At 44.6% G+C, this 16048-nt stretch overlaps 1 protein-coding gene across 1 annotated transcript; it reads right to left on the reverse strand.

Annotated features, from left to right (window-relative positions):
• Window positions 1-12331: 12331 nt before the first annotated feature.
• On the reverse strand, window positions 12332-15714 carry LOC123078345 (F-box protein SKIP8). The gene is made up of 3 exons (XM_044500823.1): window positions 15012-15714; window positions 14022-14218; window positions 12332-12861 (listed from the first exon to the last, which is right to left on the reverse strand). The coding sequence occupies exons 1-3, from the start codon at window positions 15405-15407 to the stop codon at window positions 12600-12602; spliced, it is 855 nt and encodes a 284-aa protein (XP_044356758.1). The 5' UTR covers window positions 15408-15714; the 3' UTR covers window positions 12332-12599.
• Between the last annotated feature and the right edge of the window lie 334 nt (window positions 15715-16048).

Below are 16048 nucleotides of genomic sequence, written 5' to 3' on the forward strand. Positions count from 1 at the left end.
GCAATGAGGATTGGGACATGCATTTTGGCTCCCACATACTCCACGCGTTGTCATCTTCGCTTTCTGACCACTGCCCTCTTCTCCTTGCTTATGACGAGGGACCCTCGAGACCAAAATCCTTTCGGTTCAAAAATTTGTGGACAAAGATGCCCAACTTCAAAAAGGTGGTTGCTGATGCTTGGATCGAGAGGGTGAATCATTCTGACCCCTGCAAGATCCTTTTCCACAAACTAAAAAAGACGAGTCAGCGGCTGCGGGGTTGGAGCAAGAAACTTTTCTCACATCACAAAGTCCAGCTCCACATGGCCCTAGAGGTCATTTTGCGCCTGGACATGGCGCAAGAGGTTCGGGCCTTGAGCAACGACGAGCGAGATTTAAGGAAACAACTTAAGCGGAAGGTGGTGGCTTTGGCCGTGCTAGAGAGGGCTAGGAAAAAGCAATCCTCAAGGGTAACCTTGCTTAAAGAAGGCGATGCGAACACACGTTTTTTCCATCTCCGCATCAACCATCGATGAAGAAAAAACTTTATTCATAGGCTCAAGCACAATCAGGGATGGGTCACCAACTATGATGACAAGAAGGCCATTGTCCACGATCACTTCTCCAAGGTCATTTGCAAGGGACCGACGCGGTCAAAGGATTTCAACTGGGATGCCATACCCAACACTCCATGTGACCTCGCGGACCTGGCTTTACCCTTCACCGAGGAGGAAACTAAAGCTGCTATATTCTCCCTACCGAGTGACAAGGCCCCGGGGACTGACGACTTCACTAGAATTTTTTTCAAGGAATGTTGGGATATCATCAAGCCGGATCTGATGGCGGTGGTCAATGACTTCTCCAACCTGCACGTCAAACTCGGCCAATATCGCCCTTATCCCAAAAAAGACGGTGCAGAGGACATTTCTAACTTTCGACCGATAAGTCTCATTCATGCAATCGCCAAACTCATTGCCAAGATGATGGCCACTCGTCTAGCTCCTCACATGACCAACCTAGTCTCCAATGCGCAAAGCGCTTTCGTCAAAAAGAGGAGTATCCATGACAACTTTATGTATGTCCGAAATCTAGCCTGACGCTTCCACCGCAACAAATCTCATGCCCTACTATTCAAGCTTGATATCAAGAAGGCTTTCGACTCGGTCAGATGGGACTATTTAATGGATTTGCTCCGTCATCTCGGCTTCCCAAGCCGCTTTCCTGACTGGGTGTCGGCTCTCCTCTCCATGTCCTCCTCTCGTTTGCTTCTTAACGGCATCGCAGGTGACCCGATTAGGCATGGTCGAGGCCTTCGACAAGGGGATCCACTTTCACCGCTTCTCTTTGTCCTGGCTATGACCCTCTGCACCACATCCTTGCTAAAGCCACGACCCAAGGGAAAATTCATCCGCTTAGTGGGAGACCGGTCCGTGCGTCCTTGTACGTGGATGATGCTGCCATCTTCGCTGCGCCCATTAAAACTGATATCCAGTTCCTCGCCTCAACGCTTGCTTCTTTTGGGGAGGTCACTGGTTTGGTCACCAACTACACCAAGAGTCTTGTTGCGCCCATTCGCTGCGAGGGCATTGATCTAGATGATGTCCTGCATGACTTTCCGGTTGTTCGCTTCGGCTTCCCAATGAGATACTTGGGGCTGCCCCTCTCAATTAGGAGACTAAAGAGGATCCATTTCCAATTTTTAGAGGACAAGATTGTCGGCAAGCTCCCGCCTTAGGAGGCTAGGCACGTTGCCACCCCCTGTTGTATTGTTTTGGTTAAAGCGGTACTCACGGCCATTGCAATTTACCATCTTACGCCCCTTGAGCTACCGGTTGAAGTCAGAAACAAAATTGATAGCTTGGGATGCGCCTACCTATGGGCTGGCTGTGACAAGGTCACCGGTGGGAAATGTAAAGTCAATTGGGACCTCGTGTGCAAGCCCAAGATTTTTGGTGGCCTAGGTGTGCTCAATCTCGACAAGTTTGCCATCGCCCTTCGCCTTCGTTGGCTTTGGTATGAATGCGCCGACCCTCCAAAGCTTTGGTTAGGCAGTGGGACACCATGTACTAACAACGACAAAGACATTTTCATGTCTGCCACCATTGTCTGTGCTGGGGATGGATGCAAGGCGAGCTTCTGGTGTTGGGGAACGTAGTAATTTCAAAAAAATTCCTATGCACACGCAAGATCATGGTGATGCATAGCAACGAGAGGGGACAGTGTTGTCCACGTACCCTCGTAGACCGACAGCGGAAGCGTTATCACAACGCGGTTGATGTAGTCGTACGTCTTCACGATCCGACCGATCAAGTACCGAACGTACGGCACCTCCGAGTTCTGCACACGTTCAGCTCGATGACGTCCCTCGAACTCCGATCCAGCCGAGTGTTGAGGGAGAGTTTCGTCAGCACGACGGCGTGGTGACGATGATGATGTTCCACCGACGCTAGGCTTCGCCTAGCTCCGCAACAGTATTATCGAGGTGTAATATGGTGGAGGGGGGCACCGCACACGGCTAAGAGATCTCAAGGATCAATTGTTGTGTCTCTGGGGTGCCCCCCTGCCCCCGTATATAAAGGAGCAAGGGGGAGGCAGCCGGCCAAGGGGAGAGGCGCGCCATAGGGGGGAGTCCTACTCCCACCGGGAGTAGGACTCCTCCTTTCCTTGTGGGAGTAGGAGAAGGGAAGGGGAAGGGAGAAAGAAGGAAGGGTGCGCCCCCCTTCCCTAGTCCAATTCGGACCAGACCATGGGGAGGGGTGCGGCCACCTTTTGAGGACTTTCTCTCCTTTCCCGTATGGCCCATTAAGGCCCAATACGAATTCCCGTAACTCTCCGGTACTCCGAAAAATACCCGAATCACTCGGAACCTTTCCGAAGTCCGAATATAGTCGTCCAATATATCGATTTTTACGTCTCGACCATTTCGAGACTCCTCGTCATATCCCCGATCTCATCCGGGACTCCGAACTCCTTCGGTACATCAAAACTCAATAAAATTGTCATCGTAACGTTAAGCGTGCGGACCCTACGGGTTCGAGAACTATGTAGACATGACCGAGACACGTCTCCGGTCAATAACCAATAGCGGGACCTGGATGCCCATATTGGCTCCCACATATTCTACGAAGATCTTTATCGGTCAGACCGCATAACAATATACGTTGTTCCCTTTGTCACCGGTATGTTACTTGCCCGAGATTTGATCGTCGGTATCTCGATACCTAGTTCAATCTCGTTACCGGCAAGTCTCTTTACTCGTTTCGTAACACATCATCTCGCAACTAACTCATTAGTCACAATGCTTGCAAGGCTTATAGTGATGTGCATTACCGAGTGGGCCCAGAGATACCTCTCCGACAATTGGAGTGACAAATCCTAATCTCGAAATACGCCAACCCAACAAGTACCTTTGGAGACACCTGTAGAGCACCTTTATAATCACCCATTTACGTTGTGACGTTTGGTAGCACACAAAGTGTTCCTCCGGTAAACGGGAGTTGCATAATCTCATAGTCATAGGAACAGGTATAAGTCATGAAGAAAGCAATAGCAACATACTAAACGATCGAGTGCTAAGCTAACGGAATGGGTCAAGTCAATCACGTCATTCTCCTAATGAGGTGATCTCGTTAATCAAATAACAACTCATGTCTATGGCTAGGAAACATAACCATCTTTGATTAACGAGCTAGTCAAGTAGAGGCATACTAGTGACACTCTGTTTGTCTATGTATTCACACATGTATTATGTTTCCGGTTAATACAATTCTAGCATGAATAATAGACATTTATCATGATATAAGGAAATATATAATACTTTATTATTGCCTCTAGGGCATATTTCCTTCAGTCTCCCACTTGCACTAGAGTCAATAATCTAGTTCACATCGCCATGTGATTTAACATCAATAATTCACATCACCATGTGATTAACACCCATAGTTCACATCTCTATGTGACCAACACTCAAAGGGTTTACTAGAGTCAATAATCTAGTTCACATCGCTATGCGATTAACACCCAAAGAGTACTAAGGTGTGATCATGTTTTGATTGTGAGATAATTTTAGTCAACGGGTCTGCCACTTTCAGATCCGTAAGTATTTTACAAATTTCTATGTCTACAATGCCCTGCACGGCGCTACTCTAGCTAACTGCTTCCACTTTCAATATGTATCTAGACCGAGACTTAGAGTCATCTAGATTTAGTGTCAAAACTTGTATCGACGTAACCCTTTACGACGGACCTTTTTGTCACTTCCATAATCGAGAAATATATCCTTATTCCATCAAGGATAATTTTGACCGCTGTCCAGTGATCTACTATTGTACTCCCTTGCCAAAATCAGTGTAGGGTATACAATAGATCTGGTACACAGCATGGCATACTTTATAGAACCTATGGCCAAGGCATAGGGAATGACTTTCACTCTCTTTCTATCTTCTGCCGTGGTCGGGCTTTGAGTCTTACTCAATTTCACACCTTGTAACACAGGCAAGAACTCTTTCTTTGACTGTTCTATTTTGAACTACTTCAAAATCTTGTTAAGGTATGTACTCATGGAAAAACTCATCAAGCGTCTTCATCTATCTCTATAGATCTTGATGCTCAATATGTAAGCAGCTTCACCGAGGTCTTTCTTTGAAAAACTCCTTTCAAACATTCCTTTATGCTTTGCAGAATAATTCTACATTATTTCCGATCAACAATATGTCATTCACATATACTTATCAGAAATGTTGTAGTGCTCCCACTCACTTTCTTGTAAATACAGGCTTCATCGCAAGTCTGTATAAAACTATATCCTTTGATCAACTTATCAAAGCGTATATTCCAACTCTGAGATGCTTGCACCAGTCCATAGATGGATCGCTGGAGCTTGCATATTTTGTTAGCACTTTTAGGATTGACAAAACCTTCTGGTTGCATCATATACAACCCTTCTTTAATAAATCCATTAAGGAATGCAGTTTTGTTTATCCCTTTGCCAGATTTCATAAAATGCGGCAATTGCTAACATGATTCGGACAGACTTAAGCATAGATACGAGTGAGAAACTCTCATCGTAGTCAACATCTTGAACTTGTCGAAAACCTTTTTGCGACAATTCTAGCTTTGTAGATAGTGACACTACTATCAGCGTCCGTCTTTCTCTTAAAGATCCATTTAATCTCAATGGCTCGCCGACCATTGGGCAAGTCAATCAAAGTCCATACTTTGTTCTCATACATGGATCTCATCTCAGATTTCATGGCCTCAAGCCATTTTACGGAATCTGGGCTCACCATCGCTTCTTCATAGTTCGTAGGTTCGTCATGGTCTAGTAACATAACTTCCAGAACAGGATTACCATACCACTCTGGTGCGGATCTTACTCTGGTTGATCTACGAGGTTCAGTAATAACTTGATCTAAAGTTTCATGATCATCATCATTAACTTCCTCACTAATTGGTGTAGGTGTCTCAGAAACTGGTTTCTGTGATGAACTACTTTCCAATAAGGGAGCAGGTATAGTTACCTCATCAAGTTCTACTTTCCTCCCACTCACTTCTTTCGAGAGAAACTCCTTCTCTAGAAAATTTCTGAATTTAGCAACAAAAGTTTTTGCCTTCAGATCTGTGATAGAAGGTATACCCAACAGTCTCCTTTGGGTATCCTATGAAGACACATTTCTCCGATTTGGGTTCAAGCTTATCAGGTTGAAGTTTCTTCACATAAGCATCGCAGCCCCAAACTTTAAGAAACGACAACTTTGGTTTCTTGCCAAACCACAGTTCATAAGGCGTCATCTCAACGGATTTTGATGGTGCCCTATTTAACGTGAATGCAGCCGTCTCTAATGCATAACCCCAAAACGATAGTGGTAAATTGGTAAGAGACATCATAGATTGCACTATATCCAATAAAGTACGGTTATGACGTTCGGACACACCATTACACTGTGGTGTTACTGGTGGCGTGAGTAGTGAAACTATTTCACATTGTTTTAATTGAAGACCAAACTCGTAACTCAAATATTTGTCTCCGTGATCAGATCGTAGAAACCTTATTTTCTTGTCACGATGATTTTCCACTTCACTCTGAAATTCTTTGAACTTTTCAAATGCTTCAGACTAATGTTTCATCAAGTAGATATACCCATATCTGCTGAAATCATCTGTGAAGGTCAGAAAATAACGATACCCGCTGCGAGCCTCAACACTCATCGGATCGCATACATCAGTATGTATTATTTCCAATAAGTCAGTTGCTCGCTCCATCGTTCTGGAGAACGGAGTCTTAGTCATCTTGCCCATAAGGCATGGTTCGCAAGCATCAAGTGATTCATAATCAAGTGATTCCAAAGCCCATCAGCATGGAGTTTCTTCATGCGCTTTACACCAATATGACCTAAACGGCAGTGCCACAAATAAGTTGCACTATCATTATTAACTTTGCATCTTTTGGCTTCATTATTATGAATATGTGTATCACTACGATCGAGATCCAACAAACCATCTTATTGGGTGTATGACCATAGAAGGTTTTATTCATGTAAACAGAACAACAATTATTCTCTAATTTAAATGAATAACCGTATTGCAACAAACATGATCAAATCATATTCATGCTCAACGCAAACACCAAATAACACTTATTTAGTTTCAACACTAATCCCGAAAGTATAGGGAGTGTGCGATGATGATCATATCAATCTTGGAACTACTTCCAACACACATCGTCACCTCGCCTTTTTACTAGTCTCTATTTATTCTGCAACTCCCGTTTCGAGTTACTACTCTTAGCAACTGAACCAGTATCAAATACCGAGGGGTTGCTATAAACACTAGTAAAGTACACATCAATAACATGTATATCCAATATACCTTTGTTCACTTTGCCATCCTTCTTATCCACCAAATAGTTGGGGTAGTTCCGCTTCCAGTGACCAGTCCCTTTGCAGTAGAAGCACTTAGTCTCAGGCTTAGGACCAGACTTAGGCTTCTTCACTTGAGCAGCAACTTGCTTGCCGTTCTTCTTGAAGTTCCCCTTCTATCCCTTTGCCCTTTTCTTGAAACTAGTAGTCTTGTTAACCATCAACACTTGATGTTTTTCTTGATTTCTACCTTCGTCGATTTTAGCATCACGAAGAGCTCGGGAATTACTTTCGTCATCCCTTGCATACTATAGTTCATCATGAAGTTCTACTAACTTGGCGATGGTGACTAGAGAATTCTGTCAATCACTATTTTATCTGGAAGATAAACTCCCACTTGATTCAAGCGATTGTAGTACCCAGACAATCTGAGCACATGCTCACTAGTTGAGCGATTCTCCTCCATCTTTTAGCTATAGAACTTGTTGGAGACTTCATATCTCTCAACTCGGGTATTTGCTTGAAATATTAACTTCAACTCCTGGAACATCTCATATGGTCCATGACGTTCAAAACGTCTTTGAAGTCCCGATTCTAAGCCGTTAAGCATGGTGCACTAAACTATCAAGTAGTCATCATATTGAGCTAGCCAAACGTTCATAACGTCTATATCTGCTCCTGCAATAGGTCTGTCACTTAGCGGTGCATCAAGGACATAATTTTTCTGTGCAGCAATGAGGATAATCCTCAGATCACGGATCCAATCCGCATCTTTGCTACTAACATCTTTCAACATAATTTTTCTCTAGGAACATATCAAAAATAAACACAGGGAAGCAACAACGCGAGCTATTGATCTACAACATAATTTGCAAAATACTATCAGGACTAAGTTCATGATAAATTTAAGTTCAATTAATCATATTACTTAAGAACTCCCACTTAGATAGACATCCCTCTAATCCTCTAAGTGATCACGTGATCCATATCAACTAAACCATGTCCGATCATCACGTGAGATGGAGTAGTTTCAATGGTGAACATCACTATGTTGATCATATCTACTATATGATTCACGCTCGACCTTTCGGTCTCCGTGTTTCGAGGCCATATCTGTTATATGCTAGGCTCGTCAAGTTTAACCTGAGTATTCCGCATGTGCAACTGTTTTGCACCCGTTGTATTTGAACGTAGAGCCTATCACACCCGATCATCACGTGGTGTCTCATCACGTAGAACTTTCGCAACGGTGCATACTCAGGGAGAACACTTATACTTTGATAATTTAGTGAAGGATCATCTTATAATGCTACCGTCAAACAAAGCAAGATAAGAGGCATAAAGGATTAACATCACATGCAATCAATATAAGTGGATATGGCCATCATCATCTTGTGCTTGTGATCTCCATCTCCGAAGCACCGTGCTTGTGATCTCCATCTCCGAAGCACCGTCATGATCACCATCGTCACCGGCGCGACACCTTGATCTCCATCGTAGCATCGTTGTCGTCTCGCCAACTTATTGCTTTTACGACTATCGCTACCGCTTAGTGATAAAGTAAAACTATTACATGGCGATTGCATCTCATACAATAAAGCGACAACCATATGGCTCCTGCCAGTTGCCGATAACTCGGTTACAAAACATGATCATCTCATACAACACATTATATCACATCATGTCTTGACCATATCACATCACAACATGCCCTGCAAAAACAAGTTAGACGTCCTCTACTTTGTTGTTGCATATTTTACGTGGCTGCTACGGGCTTAGCAAGAACCGTTCTTACCTACGCATCAAAACCACAACGATAGTTTGTCAAGTTGGTGTTGTTTTAACCTTCGCAAGGACCGGGCGTAGCCACACTCGGTTCAACTAAAGTGAGAGAGACAGACACCCGCCAGTCACCTTTAAGCAACGAGTGCTCCGAACGGTGAAACCAGTCTCGCGTAAGCGTACGCGTAATGTCGGTCCGGGCCGCTTCATCTCACAATACCGCTGAACCAAAGTATGACATGCTGGTAAGCAGTATGACTTATATCGCCCACAACTCACTTGTGTTCTACTCGTGCATAGCATCAACACATAAAACCAGGCTCGGATGCCACTGTTGGGGAACGTAGTAATTTCAAAAAAATTCCTACGCACACGCAAGATCATGGTGATGCATAGCAACGAGAGGGGAGAGTGTTGTCCACGTACCCTCATAGACCGACGGCAGAAGCGTTATCACAACGCGGTTGATGTAGTCGTACGTCTTCACGATCCGACCGATCAAGGACCGTACGTACGGCACCTCCGAGTTCTGCACACGTTCAGCTCGATGACGTCCCTCGAACTCCGATCCAGCCGAGTGTTGAGGGAGAGTTTCGTCAGCACGACGGCGTGGTGACGATGATGATGTTCCACCGACGCAGGGCATCGCCTAAGCTCCGCAACAGTATTATCGAGGTGTAATATGATGGAGGGGGGCACCGCACACGGCTAAGAGATCTCAAGGATCAATTGTTGTGTCTCTGGGGTGCCCCCTGCCCCCGTATATAAAGGAGCAATGGGGAGGCAGCCGGCCAAGGGGAGAGGCACGCCATAGGGGGGAGTCCTACTCCCACCGGGAGTAGGACTCCTCCTTTCCTTGTGGGAGTAGGAGAAGGGAAGGGGGAGGGAGAAAGAAGGAAGGGTGCGCCCCCCTTCCCTAGTCCAATTCGAACCAGACCATGGGGAGGGGTGCGGCCACCTTTTGAGGACTTTCTCTCCTTTCCCGTATGGCCCATTAAGGCCCAATACGAATTCCCGTAACTCTCCGGTACTCCGAAAAATACCCGAATCACTCGGAACCTTTCCGAAGTCCGAATATAGTCGTCCAATATATCGATTTTTACGTCTCGACCATTTCGAGACTCCTCGTCATATCCCCGATCTCATCCGGGACTCCGAACTCCTTCGGTACATCAAAACTCAATAAAATTGTCATCGTAACGTTAAGCGTGCGGACCCTACGGGTTCGAGAACTATGTAGACATGACCGAGACACGTCTCCGGTCAATAACCAATAGCGGGACCTGGATGCCCATATTGGCTCCCACATATTCTACGAAGATCTTTATCGGTCAGACCGCATAACAATATACGTTGTTCCCTTTGTCACCGGTATGTTACTTGCCCGAGATTTGATCGTCGGTATCTCGATACCTAGTTCAATCTCGTTACCGGCAAGTCTCTTTACTCGTTCCGTAACACATCATCTCGCAACTAACTCATTAGTCACAATGCTTGCAAGGCTTATAGTGATGTGCATTACCGAGTGGGCCCAGAGATACCTCTCCGACAATTGAAGTGACAAATCCTAATCTCGAAATACGCCAACCCAACAAGTACCTTTGGAGACACCTGTAGAGCACATTTATAATCACCCATTTACGTTGTGACGTTTGGTAGCACACAAAGTGTTCCTCCGGTAAACGGGAGTTGCATAATCTCATAGTCATAGGAACATGTATAAGTCATGAAGAAAGCAATAGCAACATACTAAACGATCGAGTGCTAAGCTAACGGAATGGGTCAAGTCAATCACGTCATTCTCCTAATGAGGTGATCTCGTTAATCAAATGACAACTCATGTCTATGGCTAGGAAACATAACCATCTTTGATTAACGAGCTAGTCAAGTAGAGGCATACTAGTGACACTCTGTTTGTCTATGTATTCACACATGTATTATGTTTCCGGTTAATACAATTCTAGCATGAATAATAAACATTTATCATGATATAAGGAAATATATAATACTTTATTATTGCCTCTAGGGCATATTTCCTTCATCTGGCACTCGCCTTGGCTGGATGGTATCAGGCCTAAAGATATTGCACCCAGAATCTTTGACATCTCCAAGAAAAAGATGAGCACAGTCCAGAAAGCTCTCCTGAACAATTTTTGGGTAAGCCAAATTGACACCCAGCACGGTCTTTCATTGACGCACATCCAGGAGTTTGCTCATCTTTGGGGAAAAGTGGCTGAGGTCAACCTAGTCGCGGCCGCCCGTGACACCATCTTCTGGAAGCTCACTCCTAGCGGCGAGTACTCGGCTTCTTCAGCATATACGGCACAATTCGAAGGTCATCTTCGGAGCAACATGCCGGCGTCTGTTTGGAAGGCTTGGGCACCTCCAAAATGCAAAATTTTCGCTTGGCTGATTATCCAAAATAGGGTGTGTACGGCTGACCGACCGCAACATCGGGGATGGCCCAACTGTGGCCTTTGTCCACTATGCAAGGAAGTAAATGAATCTGCTCCCCACCTTCTATTCCAATGCAGATTCTCCCAACGTGTTGGGGCGGATGTGGCTTCATGGGTCGGCCTCAACAATGGCATCACCACCGGTTGGCGGCACGAGGTCTCGGTTAAGGACTAGTGGTTCAAGACCGCCCTCGAAAGGGGGCCCTCAAGGATGGCATTGGCCTCCTTCCTCATGCTTGTTTCATGGGAACTTTGGAATGAGCGCAATGCTAGAATTTTTAGGAATACCTCTGCCACTACGACCATGGTTACCTCTAGGATCAAAGAGGAGGCCCGACTATGGGCGCTTGCCAGCACTCGACACTTGTGTAATGTAATGCCGCGAGAGTAGACTCTCTTCTCCCCGCTTCGCGGGTCCTTATTAAAACTCCTCTCTTAATCAATGAAAATGGCAAATCTTTTGTCTTGTTAAAAAAAAGTAGAGTAGCGGCGGCAACCACACATGCACCAACTATGTATGTATATTTTGACAGTGTGTTGCATCTTTTTTAGTATTACTAGAATAATGCTAGTGTGTTGCAGGGGGGTATAAATATTCTAGTACGTTAGCTTGTGATTTACCTGTTAATAATAATGCGATTGTGTAAATAAATGTTTTCATCAAATTCTGACCGTGAATTACCTTATATTTTGATTAAAAGTTTGGTAAGTAAATTAAAGTTGAATTGGTTCAAAAGATAAGTAAATTAAGGCGTTTGATTATAAGGTTGGACGAATGGTGGTGAAAACAAAGATGAAATGGGAACCTTATGTTCAGGTATGCATTTGGCTAAATATATGAATTGTAGTGGAGAGAACAAAATCCAATTGTATTTGACTAAATGTATGAATTTTACAAATGAATTCAACTACGATTAAATGTATGAATTCTACAATAAATTCTTTTTTAATTCACAAATACTCCCTCCGTATCAAAATATAAGACTTTTTTGACACAGTCAAAGTGTTAAAAAAACGTCTTATATTTTCGTGCAGAGGGAGTACTAGCTACAGTAGTGCTTAAGTTGAACACACTAGCATCTTCCATATTAGTGTCGTCAGGCCGCCACGCCGGTGTAATAATTGTGACGTGCGGCTGCCTAGTAGGCTTTTCCATACTACTACCTCGTTCTAAAATACAAGACGTTGCCAGGCCTACCAAAACGTCTTATATTTTAGAACGGAGGTAGTAGTACAGTAGCTAAACTGAAAGGCATGTTAAACATATCGACGAGACAAGTCAGACACAGCCTCACAGTCACGACAACATACCCTCCACAATCTGAACTCCTACATCACATTTATACAAAACTGATGGGCAAAATATAAAGAAACCAGTGATTCAGGATGAATGAACAGAGAAAACAGGGTGAAGAAAAGCTCTCCACGAACACATTTGGTATCTACTACCAGTCTAAACCGCAGAAGCAGGCAACATGACAATCTGTGATGAAGTTTTCTTGCGGATGAAACTTTTTTCTTGAATTCAGCCAAACAGATTATGTGGCGCCGGGTCAGCCATGAGCGAGCTATGGTGATGAACCATATACCACCTGCCATTATGGAACTCGTATACATTGGTCACATGGAACGGCCCTGGGTCAACATCGACATGAACCTTCATGTTAACCCATGCTACATCAGCAAGTACACGAGCTCTGACATCCCGTAGCTGAAAATCAGTGCCCTGGCCTCCATCTTGGCCCCAGTTGAATAACAAGCCCCAGCTGTTCATCACTGCATTGTATCTGTCAAAACGAGGAGTTAAATGATGGCATAGCACCAAAGTGTAGATCATGTCTACTTGAACAAATGACAAGAAAAATTATCCAGGATTACTCAAATGGAACTGTCATCCCAAAGGGAAGAGCAGCAAAAGAAGGTACTTGTTGTTTTTCAATTTTCATACAGTGGAGAAATGTGATGGTGTTTGTCACCATATGTCTGGGTTCTACTTGGAACGGTACTGGTCAATGGAGAAGCTTCCAGAAACTAACGCAACATCAGCAATCATACGTAGAAAAACGTGCACCTCTGGTGAAGCAGTCATACTTGGCGCAAAAAGATTCAGCATTCAGCACATTTCCAATTCAAACTAGATCAAAAGGTGAATCTATACCCTGAAACCACTAGTCAGATTACTACTCCAGATAGCCGGTCACTACAATGTCTAAGGGCTCCAAGAACATACTCAATTTGATAATCATCTATAAGCACATGATGTTGGAAAATAATAGTTTAGCATGATGGCTAAACTAATATTCGCTGGAATGTGCAGTTTAAATCACAGTCTCCAGACTAATTACGGCAGGACACAAATGCATGAATATGAATAAGGGACTGCAAGGAATTTTCCTAAACATGACAAGGCACATGTACTGCTACTATTGCTTGTGGCAACATAAATAGCTAAGTTGAAAAACCCCAATGACTGTGAGAAAAGATTTAAATAGAGAACAAGTGCTACAAGCCTCCCAAGCTGTCCGCTTGCACATTTCTACTTGTTTATTAGACGAGACTTGACAAATTCACATATAAGGTGAAAGCAATATGGCCATGGAAATGAATGTTGGAGATGAGTAAATTGACATTGGTGCTATGTATAACTCCACAATAAATGCTTTACAGAATTGTTAGCTGTGCTACCTATACCAGCAATAAACTCCATATGGACTTTTTTCTTTGCCAAAGTGCTTCTGGTATTAAGTTCACAGAAGAAACAAAAATTATCTCTGCAGTAACTTATCCATATGTCTATGCAGCTGCACAACTAATTTAAGCTTTCTTGATCTCTGCTCAATCCAACAGAAAATGAAATGAGCCATTTATGCATCTTTCGCAACAGTAAAGAATTATATAGGTCATGCCTTTTGAGCCATAGCTAAATCAGAGTGAAGTCTAAACATACCCGGTAAAAAGTTCTCCAGTAGCATGTACACATTTTACATAGTCTGAGTTAAGCCAGAAGTGACTCATTGCTGGCAAGGATCCTTCCCTGATGATATTATAGAACTCGGCATTCACATTCATGATGGCCTTTGTAGCTGCATAGTATGCCTTCCATCCGTTAGGCGGAGTTATAGTATCCTGCTCCGCTGTAAAATCCTACAAGGGAGAGGTTGATTTATGACAAACTCAAAGAAAGTAAAATTTTGCGGTTCGATTGGCAGTTTCATATCAATACTCACAACGAAAATTGCCTTATTCAACCATTATAACCTCACACAGTCCCAGTGAAAAAACACGCAAAATGTAAATCATGTACTCCCTCAGTAGCTGTTTCATTAGATATTACTGAAAAAGGCCTTGCCATATGGCTGCTATGGAAGATAAATAGAACTAAGTTTTCAACCAAAGGTGCTCACAGGACAAAAGTGGTACAGGTAAGCAGTAGGGTACAAGTACAAATATCACATATCCAGTTAGACTGCATATTGCGATACAAGTTTTTTCTGTACAGTGTCAAACCCCATTGTGGTTAGATCGAGACGAATACAGGAACGTTTTGAAAGTGAAACAAGGTACTTTTTGGCATATCATATGTAAACTTATCCAAGATGTGTCACCGTCCATGTAAAATCAATTTAGCCAACAGTTGATTAAAAATGGAGCGCACCTAGCCACAAAGTGTGTCCGTGTGACTTTAATAGCGTAGCTACCTTATGTAATTCATTCCCTCCATGCAAACCAACAAATCCCATTAGCATGATCAAGAATTTCAGTATACAAACAAAATAGGATAACATAAAAGCAATGTGAAGCCAAGCAGATGATCATAGCAGGCAAAACAGCAACCTAAATGGAAGTAAAATTAGCAGGACAGCAAAGCTACACTCTAAATTCAACAGTAACTCTATCAAGGAAAATCTAAGAGAGAGCAGCAGGGTGAGCACAGCACCTTGTGGTAGAGCGCCTTCCAAGCCCCGTCGTCGTTGGCGGCACGGCGCATGGCTGAGTTGGTCATCGAGAGGCGGCAGAGGCTAGTACAGTCGAGGTAGCTGAGCGCGTGGGTGGTGATCTCAGGCACGAGCTGCTCCATCATGGAGGCGCCCGTCGTTGCAGGTGCTGGCGCCGGCGCCTTGTTCATCTCCCCGCCGACGGCCATCTCGCCGTTGGCGCTGGGGAAAGTGGTATTGGCGCAGCAACCACAGGAAGCGCAGCTGCAGCAGCCTGAAGGAATGGGCTGCTGCTTCTTGGGGGGAGGGGGGGAAGGGGAGCGGAATGCCCAGATGGCGCAGACGACGCAGCAGACGGCGGTGGCCGCGGCGGCGATCAGGGCCCGGAAGCCGTCCATGCGGACATCCAGGTCGCGGGGAAGGAGGCAGCGGCGGTCAGGGACCGGGGGTAGGGTTTGGGCGGCATCCCATCACATGGGGAAGGAGGAGCGGAGCTAGGGTTTTGGGGGAGTGGGAGGAGATGGGGAAATCTGGGAGGTTTCCGCTTTCGAATGGAGGTGGGAATGGGATGGGGTGGGTGATCTCTGACCAGAACCAGAAGGTATGCGCTGTGATTTATGAACGAGGCCCGGCTCGATCCGGAAGGGGTAGGCATGCAGCTGCCAAAATCACTGTTTTGACCTTCTGACAGAAGATTAGGTGTGATTTGATCCTGTTTAAAAATTTAGCACAATCTGATCCTCTCGAGCCTACCACTATACATGACTCGGTAGGGGGCATGGGCTACTGCCCTGTCAACCGCGGTGGACCCTAGTCCATGCTTTGTTCGTGCCCCACATATCAACAAGGCTACCGTCATTAATCTGACAATAGACATATAACTCTATTGCCAGGGCTGATAGCGCTAGATCTCTGAAGGGGTAAGTGGCTGGGGCCATAGGTAGGCCACCTACCCACCCATTCAGCCCCCATTCTTCTTCTCTCGAACAAGTTGTTGCCCCCCTCCCCCCTCTCCTTCAAACTACTCTCAAATCCCTTT

This window comes from Triticum aestivum, chromosome 3D, assembly GCF_018294505.1.
Source record: "Triticum aestivum cultivar Chinese Spring chromosome 3D, IWGSC CS RefSeq v2.1, whole genome shotgun sequence".
Taxonomy (NCBI): domain Eukaryota; kingdom Viridiplantae; phylum Streptophyta; class Magnoliopsida; order Poales; family Poaceae; genus Triticum; species Triticum aestivum.